This window comes from Aegilops tauschii, chromosome 4 (genome assembly GCF_002575655.3).
Source record: "Aegilops tauschii subsp. strangulata cultivar AL8/78 chromosome 4, Aet v6.0, whole genome shotgun sequence".
NCBI classification, from domain to species: domain Eukaryota; kingdom Viridiplantae; phylum Streptophyta; class Magnoliopsida; order Poales; family Poaceae; genus Aegilops; species Aegilops tauschii.
In genome coordinates this window covers 267,647,638-267,657,389 of record NC_053038.3, presented here as the reverse complement: position 1 = coordinate 267,657,389, position 9,752 = coordinate 267,647,638, and the positions used below count along the sequence as shown (strand labels likewise).

Genomic DNA, 9,752 nt, shown 5'->3' with positions numbered 1-9,752 from the left:
CTCCCGTACTCCGCCGCGGTCGCCGCTCGCGCCGCGACCCGGCCACGCCCAATGCGCGTGCCCGCACACCGCCGTGTTCCCGATAGTAGTGCTCGCCGCGCCCCCTTGCGCGCCCACCTCCGGCCGCTGTCGCCCGCCGCGACCGCTGCCGTCCCCTGCTGCGCCGCTCTGCCTGTTGCTTCCTCCGCAGGCCGCCGCTGCCGCTAGCCCCGCCTGCCGCGTGCGAGCCCTGCTCCGTGCTCCGCTGCGCCCGTCCTGCTGGTCGGGGCTACCGGCTCCGCCCGCCGTGGCCCTCGCCCTCCGTTGCGGCAAACCCCGCCGTGGCCACGGCCTCGCACCGCCCGGGCAGACTACGGGCGCCCGTTACGCCTGTGCCCGCTGCCCGTTAAGCCGCGTTCGCCCCGGATGGCCTCTAGGCCACTTACACGTGGGGCACAGTCCCCAGGAACTCTTAAAAAAGATATAAAAAACAGTAAACAATTATTTAATTAATTAACTTAATTAATCCTGATAATTAACCTGCTAATTACATGTTAGTTAAACTGTGGCAATGACAACGGGACCCACATGTAAGTTTGACCCAGTCAACAGCCCTGCTGACGGCTCACATCATGCTGATGTCATGATGATGTCATAACCCTGTTTTCCTTTTTAATTAAATTTGTTAATTCCAAAATGTTTTAAAAACTTTATAAAATAATATAAAATAATCCATAACTCGGATGAAAAAGTTTTATACATGAAAGTTGCTCAGAACGACGAGACGAATCTGAATACGCTCTCCGTTGGTGTGTCACATGCCCCTAGCATAGCGAACATGCAACCTTACCCCTTCGATTCGTCTGTTCAAAAATGCCTAACTTCGGGAAAGCATTTCCAGATGTTTTCCCCCTTCGCCGGTATCGTGTAGCCCTGCGTTAGAACACCCCTAACACTGCCTTTTGTCTTGTCATGCATCTGTTGCTTGTATTTACTGTTTCTCCCCCCGCTCTTATCTATGGTAGACTCCGAGACCGATGCCGATGCCTCTGTGATCGACTACGTCGACAACGAACCCTTCTTCCCTTTCAGTGGAACTTCCAGGCAAGCCCCCCTTTGATCATCCCGATATCACCCATTCCATTCTCTCATGCTTGCATTAGAATTTGCTACTATAATTGATTGCTCCTTTTTGATGCATAGCCTGGTTTTGTACCTGCTGTTGTACCCTACCTGCTTATCCTAAACTGCTTAGTATAGGTTGGTTAGTGATCCATCAGTGACCCCCACTTGTCCTTGTTGCCCCTGCTTCATCATTGACGACTCAATCAAAGTGATCGACGACCAGAGCCTGACACCTCACATCACATCACGCCCGTTTTATTGCTCGACTCTGCAGAGTTACCATCGAGTGCCGAGGGTGGTACCTCATACATTACTCCTGATGAGATCTCTGTAGTGTAGCTATTCGGTCGTGGTCATCGAGGGTGATTCCTCCTTAACCACTTCTGATACGACTCTGTCGTGCAACCCCTCAAGTGTGAACCTCGAGGGTGGTTCCTCTTACGTTCACCTTGACGATTACATTGAGTGGAACCCACCGAGGGTGATTCCTCGGGTTTTCCCCTTGATGTTTGGACACACGGTTACCTTGACTTTACTTGAGACCTTTGGGAAAGTCGGGCAGGCCTGGAGAGCACCCGCAAGATGGTTACGAGGCACGACCGGGAAAGCAGGCCGCCCCCGAGTGGGTTGGGCCAGCCCTTGCCGTATTTCCTCGAGACGGGGCGACGGGGTCACATTATCGTGAGTTTCTACTCGTCTCCGCAAGCTAATAATACACTATGGTTTGGGTAGTTGTTCTGAGTTGGCCTTTGGCCTTTACTCACTAACCACCATGCGAGAATAGTTATGGGCCTTGACGACATAGTATCTGCCGAAGCTTTGTCAGACGTCTAGTTCAACATTGCGGCATGGCTAGGCCGGCACCATCCTGTAGTGGTGGAGCCTGGTCCGCCCTGCTCGCAACGACCCGGAGTGCAACTGGCGATGGGCCCAGACCCCGGAGTGCTTAGGATGTAGACCGGCAGGGACCTCTCTGCTGAGCCTAGGTAGGGCTATGACGTGTTGATTTTCCGAGGCCGGCATTGACCCAGAAAAGTGTGTCCAGCCAGAGTAATCAAGCATGTTGGAAAACGTGGTGCACCCCTGCAGGGAAGATTTATCTATTAATAGCTGTATCCACGGTAACGGACGTTCAGACTTATATCCTGATCTTTTACAACTAGAAATGGATACTTGGACATGTGGCTCCGGGATTGCTTTCTCGCAGGGAGTCGAGGAAGGATCTCTGGTCATTAATGTTACAACATGCTTGTTAATTATAAACTGCTATTCTTTACTCTTCTACATGCTGCAAGATGCTTGGAGCTGCTTGAAGATGCTAGTCTTCGATAGGCTAGGCCTTCCCCTCTATTCTGGCATTCTGCAGTTCAGTCCACAGGCACAACCCTTCCATTTCATACCAATGCATACTTAGTATAGATCTGATGCTTGCGAGTACTTTGGATGAGTACTCACAGTTGCTTTGCTACCCCTTTTGCCCCTTCTTTCTTCTTTCCGGTTGATGCAACCAGATGGTGGATCCCTGGAGCCAGATGCCACCGCCAACGGATACTACTACATGGAGACAACCGACGACCAGGAGTAGTTAGGAGGTCCTAGGCAGGAGGCCTTGCCTCTTCGATCGTTGATGTTTGTGCTAGCCTTCTTAAGGCATCCTTGTTTAACTTATGTCTGTACTCAGATATTGTTTCTTCCACTGACTCTTGTGTATCGAGCTTGTATTCGAGCCCTCGAGGCCTCTGGCTTGTAATATAAAGCTTGTATTATTTTGATTTGTGTCTAGAGTTGTGTTGTGATATCTTCCTGTGAGTCCCTGATCTTGATCGTACACATTTGCGTGTATGATTAGTGTACGGTCGAAACGGGGGTGTCACAAGTTGGTATCAGAGCCGACTGCCTGTAGGAACCCCCCTTTCCAACTCCTTGACCGAAGTTGAGTCTAGTATTTGAAAAATTGTTTTACTAACATGGCTGTGTGGTTTACGGGACCACGTCGCCATTGGGTGGTATTAGGATCTTTTACTACTCGACCTTTACTCTGGGACTCTGATCTTTCTTCTATTCAGGTTAAATGATTTTGCTAACTCTAACAATAGGATCTCGTGATCACATCCATCCGGAGATTCGTCTTACGCCTTTATTGAATTGAGGGCCAGGATCTGCTCACATTGTTCACGGGCCGCAGGATCCTTTTATCGAAGGCACCCTGTGTTGTCCCCTGCAGATTCCTTGCTCTAGTGGTTTTCTCCGACGTTGATGTAGCCTTTGCTATGTCCCGTTGTTGTATCCCTCCATCGCGTGCCAGCGTGCCGCCTAGTATGTCTAGGATGATTCTCTTGTCCGAACTCATACTAACAATGTGTAAATGGCTCTGTATATGTATATGTAAGTCTTTAATGACTACTGCTTGTACATGCTGCGCCTTTGCTCATTGTTCAAGTTACATCCTGAATGACTCCATACACCTGCTCCACCCCTTGTTAAACTGTTCCCTGATGTTTTAGCAGGATGGCTGACGATCCTCCACCTCCACCCTATATTGCCGCAATGATGCAGCAGTTTGAGCTAAATCGTCAATTTATGACTAGGGTAATGGCCCAGTTCCCGAACCAGAATGCTCATCAATAGCCTGCCCCAATAACACTGCTAGAATTGTGCGCCTCAACCCGTCCATTTTCTGCAACTCCACCAATCCTATGGATGCTGATGATTGGCTTTGTGACATCATGTTTGAGATGGAGTCAGATAATGTTGCCCCTGCCAGTTATGTCACCTTTGCGACATTTCACCGGAAGGGTTCAGCTGCTCAATGGTGGGAAAGCCACAGGGGTATGCTGCCTACAGAGACTGTAACCACTAGGCAGGAATTTCAGTTAGCCTCCCGTGCACGGCACATTCCTCAAGGTCTGATGGACCAGAAGAAGAAGGAGTTTCGCAAACTCTCACAAGGCACAATGACTCTGGATGAATATCAGAGGAAATTCCTTGAATTATCTCACTATGCCGCGGATGACGCCTGCACTGACGCTCGCAAGCAGGATAAATTCCGTGAAGGACTACGTCCCGATATAAAGCTCACACTTGTTGCTCATGATTGCGCGGACTTTGCGATGCTTGTCAGCCAAGCTTTCCGAACTGAAACTGGTCTGACTGAGTACCAGGAGTCGCTCAAGCGTACTCGAGATGTTGGCCCATCCTCGAGTCAGCCTGCTCAGAAACGTCGAGTCTGGATCCCACACAATGTTCATCACCGACCTGCTCCAACACCAAGGCCGTCTTATGTTGCACCTCGTCTGCCTCCGCCGCCGAGAAAGCTAACAATTCAGGGTGGACAGTCCAATGTTGTAGCTCCTCCCCATAATGATGGTTTATGCCACAAGTGTGGACAGCCAGGGCACCTTGCTCTCAACTGTCGCCAGGGTCAACCCCAAAATGCTTCACATCCTCTTGTTGGCCATGGGAAGGGCCGTCGAAACCACCCTACCAGAAATTGTAGTGCCAGACCGCCTGCTATGAGTGGTGGTCAAGTCACCCATGTCAAAATTGAAGAAGCTCGTGAGTCCCCAAAAATCGTGATGGGTAACCTTCGCGTTAATTCAGTGCCAACTTATGTTCTCTTTGATTCAGGAGCATCACATGCTTTTGTGTCCCAACAATTTGCTCAGTCACGTGAGTTATACCTAGAAAAATTGCCCACTCCTCTAATGGTTCAATCCCCGGGGTCCAAGTGGCAAACCACAATGGTAAGCCCTCGCAACCAAATCGAGATTGGAGGACTACTTTTTCTGGCTTCTCTCATTGTACTCGGACCTTCCAACATAGACATCATTCTTGGTTTGGATTGGTTGACAGCCCATAATGCTCTGATTGACTGTGCTACCAATGTAGTCCAACTCACTCACCCTTCTGGCCAGACAGTCCAATACTCAGCCCGAGCAGCTCAGGATGTCGAGAATCAAATATATGTTCTGAATGCATTGAATGCTTCACCACTTGAGGGAATAGAGAACATTCCAGTTGTTTGTGAATTCAAAGATGTCTTCCCAGAAGAACTTCTAGGAATACCCCGTGCTAGAGCTGTCGAATTTGTCATAGACTTGAAACTGGGCATAACTCCTATTGCCAAGCGACCCTACAAGATGGCGCCACATGAACTCCTTGAACTTAAGGAGGAAATCGACAAGTCTCTTCACAAGGGATTCATTCGTCCTAGTTCCTCTGCATGGGGAGCACCTTCTGTCTTTGTCAAGAAGAAGGATGATACGAATCGTTTGGTCCAAGATTACCAACCTATCAACCAGGCAACAATTCAGAACAAGTATCCGCTTCCCAGAATCAATGACCTGTATGGTCAACTCGCTGGTTCTTCAGTATTCTCTAAACTCGATTTGAGGTTGGGTTACCACCAGATCTGAGTTCGTGAAGAGGATATTCTCAAGCCCGCCTTCGTTACTCGCTATGGTTCATACGAGTACACCGTCATGTTCTTTGGCTTGACCAATGCTCCATCCACATTCTCTCGTCTGATGAACTATATATTCATGGAATACCTCGACAACTTTGTCGTGGTTTATCTGGATGATATCCTTGTGTACACCAAGAACAAAGAAGAACATGCTGAACACCTTTGACTTGTTCTGGAAAAGCTTCGGGAGCATCAGCTTTATGCCAAATATTCCAAGTGTGAGTTCTGGCTACCCGAAGTGACCTATCTTGGGCATGTCATCTCCAAGGATGTTATTGCTGTCAACCCCGAACGAGTTCAGGTTATTCTTGATTGGACTCATCTGAAGAATGTCAAGCAAGTCAGAAGTTTTCTCGGACTCGCCAGCTATTGCCGTCGATTTGTCGAGGACTTCTCCAAGATCACCAAGCCCCTAACTGGTCTGCTTCACAAAGGCGTCAAGTTCGAGTGGACAGCCAAATGTCAAGAAAGTTTCCAGGCACTCAAAGACAAGCTAACTTCTGCCCCAGTGCTTGCTCCACCTGATACTAAGAAGGGGTTCGTCATTTACTGCGACGCTTCATGACAAGGATTAGGTTGTGTCCTAATGCAAGAGCGCAGAGTGATTTCCTACGCCTCTCATCAATTGCGCCCTCACGAAGAGAACTACCCAGTTCATGACCTCGAGCTTGCTGCTGTCATACATGCACTCAAACAGTGGCGACATTACCTTCTCGGTAATCATTGCGAGATCTTTACCAACCACCAAAGTCTGAAGTATCTGTTTACTCAGCCAGGTTTGAATCTCCGTCAGCAGAGATGGATGGAGACCGTAGCAGATTTTGACTTTTGTATTTCTTATACACCGGGCAAGGCTAATGTAATGGCTGATGCCTTGAGCCGCAAGTCATATTGCAACCACCTCCAGGTTCAATAAGTTCAGCCCTCGCTTGTTGAAGAATTCAGAAAGCTGAACCTCCATATTGTTCCACCTGGTGCACTCGCTCCCCCTCCTCTAGAGTCCCGCAAGATGAACCTTCGTGTTGTTCCTCAGGGTTCCCTCAATACCCTGGTTGTCGAACCAGATCTTGTGGAGAGCATCAAGAGACTGCAGAAGTATGACTCTCAAGTTGAGAAGATTAAGCGCTACCTCGCAGAAGGAAGGCCCTCGTTCTTCACTGTTGAAGATGATGACACTTTGTTCTTTAAAGGTCGCCTAGTGGTCCCTTCAAAAGACAACCTGGATATGGTTCAGGAAGTTATGAAAGAAGCTGATGACACTCCATTGTCTATTCACCCCGGTAGTACCAATGTCGGGGGAAACCACACCTACGGGATCACGAGGAATCCCTTTTGCTACGGTTGGCGGGCGCGGGGCTGTGGGATTATCCACACGGGGGATTATCCAGGTTCGGGCCGCGAGTGACGCGTAATACCCTACTCCAGCTGGTTTCTGTTTATCTGGTGTTCTTGGACTAGCTACAAGGCGTGCAGGGTTCAAAAAGTCTGAATCCTCTCCCAGTACGCCGCGGGCCTCCTTTTATAGACAAAGGGGCTGCCACAGTGGCATACAGGAGGTGGAAAGCTATACAGTGGTCGAGTCTATCCTCTGGCACCGTAGGACAAACGCATTTAATGTGCTGCCGGCGTGCCCTTCTTGTTTTATCGGGGACGGCAAGGAAGCTCGTCCCAGTTGTCGCCGCCTCGCTTGGCTTCGACGCACGTCCGAACTGACGAGGCGGGTAGTGCCACGCTGGCTGGCCGGCTGTTGAGTTGGTGCAGTGGCAGAGCCTTCACGAAGATCTGCATGCCACCACGCAGGTGCTTGCTGAGTTGGCCTAGAGGCCGCATGTCGCCACGCAGGTGTTCGCCTAGTTGGTGGGCTGGCAGCTGCATTGGAACAGCGATGGAGTTTTAGCAGATGTGGGCCTCGTTGCGGCCCTGCGGATATCTTCGGCAAGAGTCTTGCCGGGGCCCCAGCAAGGGTCTTGCCGTGGCGTCGTGGTCGTCCCCGGCAAGGGGCTTGCCGAGGGTCTCGTGGGTATCCTTGGGAAGGATCTTGCCGAGGATCTTCGACTTCTGGTTATTTATCTAGTCTTGTATGCTCTTGGTTTTCACAAAGATCTGCATGCCACCATGGAGGCGCCTCCCGAGCTTTGATTCCAGTGTGGTTGAAGTCGTCGGAAGTCTCAGGCTCAAGGGTGGTAGCCCTGCTGGTGTTGGGCGAGTTGCCCCGGCAAGGTTCTTGCCGGGGCTGTGGAGGCCGCCCCGGCAAGGGCCTTGCCGGGGGAGTCCATCTCGCCCTTCTGCTCTTTGTGTTTCCGGCTTGGCGTTGGTCTGGTCGTCTTGTGCCTTTGCTTCCTCTGCCCCGCAAAGTGTGGCCAGGGGCGTGGGGCTGCGAGTGCCCGCGCACAAGTAAAGGGGTGCAAAAAGGGACCCCTACTTTTGTACACCGACATGAGCCCCCGGGCCTGGGCCACATATAAGCGCGGGGCGTTATTGGGCCAGGCCAGAACGGTGCGCGGGCGCGCATGCGGTGGAGTTTTTACCGTAGTAACTCCCTCGCTCGCTGCGCCTCCCCACGACCCGCGTTGAATGCGTGACGTGGGGGTCGTGCGTGACGTGGGGGTCATGCGTGGGGCGGTTGCTGCCCTCATGCGTCACATCATAGTAAAGAGGCGCCTCGCGCCTTCCCCATAAAAAGAGGAAAATGCAGGGGCGCGGCTCATTTACTAAGTGGACTCGAGTCGCGGCCTTCAAGGCGCCGATGCCCCACGATCACGGGGTGGAGAACGGTCGCCTCACTCATCTCCTCGATTTCGGCTTGCTCGCCACATGTCCCCCATGCCTCGAAGATGGTAGGCGGAGTACGCAGGGGACACGGGCCTTAAATGACGAGGTGGGGAACTGGGTCTTCGCTGGTTGCAGCAGCGGGTCGGTCTCGATTCCCTACGCCCCTGGTGGCTGGATTGGTTAAGTGGGGCAGCCGAGCCCCGGCCCCGCCCCTTTATAAGAAGGGGAGGGGGATGGCACCCCCCAATCTTTCATCATTCATCTCCTTCTACCTTGGCTCCTTCCTTTCTTCTGCTATGGAAAGAGGGCGCGCCGGCACTCCGATGGCGGCGACGAGGGCCTCTGCTTGACAGCACGCCTCTCCTTCCCAAGAGCTCGTGGCAGCGGAGCCGGCCGTGAGAGGAAGGGGGAGGGGGCGAGGCCGAGGTCTCCGTGGCACTCGAGGAAGAGGAGGACAGGGCGGCACACCGGCCTCGCCTCCGCCAGCGGCCCCTCCCCAATGGAGGGCCACGTCAGAGACCAGCCCCGCGAGTTTGTCATCAGGCTGCACCGGCCAGTGCGCCGTCGTCTTCGTCTCCCTACTCCGTTCGCTCGGGAGAAGGAGCTCGACCCGCCACAGGCTCTGAGGTTGCATATGAGGGGCTGCGAGAATGGCAGCATGCGGGTCGATGTCGACTTCCCCGCCCCTCACGTCATGTATCTTCGTCGGGATGGAAGACCTTCGCTCATGCCCACAGCCTGTCGGAGGGGATCGTTCTCCAGTTCAAATTAATGGAGAACGTCCCGCTCTCCGTCAAGGTCTTTGGGCACTTGGGAAGTCGCCTAAGGTGTTGCGTGGAGAGCTCCTCCGATGATGAAGACTCCTCCTCAAGCGGGAGTGACGAGGAGGACAGCGACAGCGACGACGAGGGCGTCAAGCAGGAGGACGCCGACTCCGATTCCGACTGACTGTGTCGCCCTCCTCCCTCGGCCACGCGCCCTGCCGAGGGCCTTCCTCGTCAAGCTCTCCATCGGAGCGTTCCCCATCGCCTCCTTTTTGCCTTCACCTGCCGCACCTGGGAGGAAAGGGGCAAGAACGGGGATCACGGGGCACTTATCTTTTTTAGTTTTTAAGCCTACGGGCACTTGTTAGATTTAAACCTTGTAATCCCCTTGCTCATGTTTGCATTCAGTACGAACTGTACCTGTTTGGAACGTATTAATGAAAAAGGGTGTTTGTCGGGTTCTTTGTGCGTGAGCGAGGCCCATGCTAAGGAATGAATCCTTGTTATTTTTAAGGTAAACATTGTCGCCCGGCAACAGGTCTTGCCGTCCCCTCAGTTCATTCACGACCATACTCACGCCCTCGGCGGAGGCAGGGGCGAAGCCCTTCGTTTGCTTCCTTGTCACCGCAACTACAACCAAGTTCCGG

At 52.3% G+C, this 9,752-nt stretch overlaps 1 protein-coding gene across 1 annotated transcript; it reads left to right on the top strand.

Moving 5' to 3' along the window:
• The first annotated feature begins 3,800 nt into the window (after window positions 1-3,800).
• Window positions 3,801-5,076, top strand: LOC141021815 (uncharacterized). The gene is made up of 2 exons (XM_073497664.1): window positions 3,801-4,847; window positions 4,993-5,076. The coding sequence occupies exons 1-2, from the start codon at window positions 3,801-3,803 to the stop codon at window positions 5,074-5,076; spliced, it is 1,131 nt and encodes a 376-aa protein (XP_073353765.1).
• Window positions 5,077-9,752: the final 4,676 nt, after the last annotated feature.

Bases quoted from the DNA above. Each gene is read 5' to 3' on its own strand.
- LOC141021815 (XM_073497664.1), top strand. From the start codon at position 3,801: ATGGATGCTGATGATTGGCTTTGTGACATCATGTTTGAGATGGAGTCA. The intron at 4,848-4,992 runs GTAAGCCCTCGC...CTACCAATGTAG, and splicing joins CCAAGTGGCAAACCACAATG to TCCAACTCACTCACCCTTCT.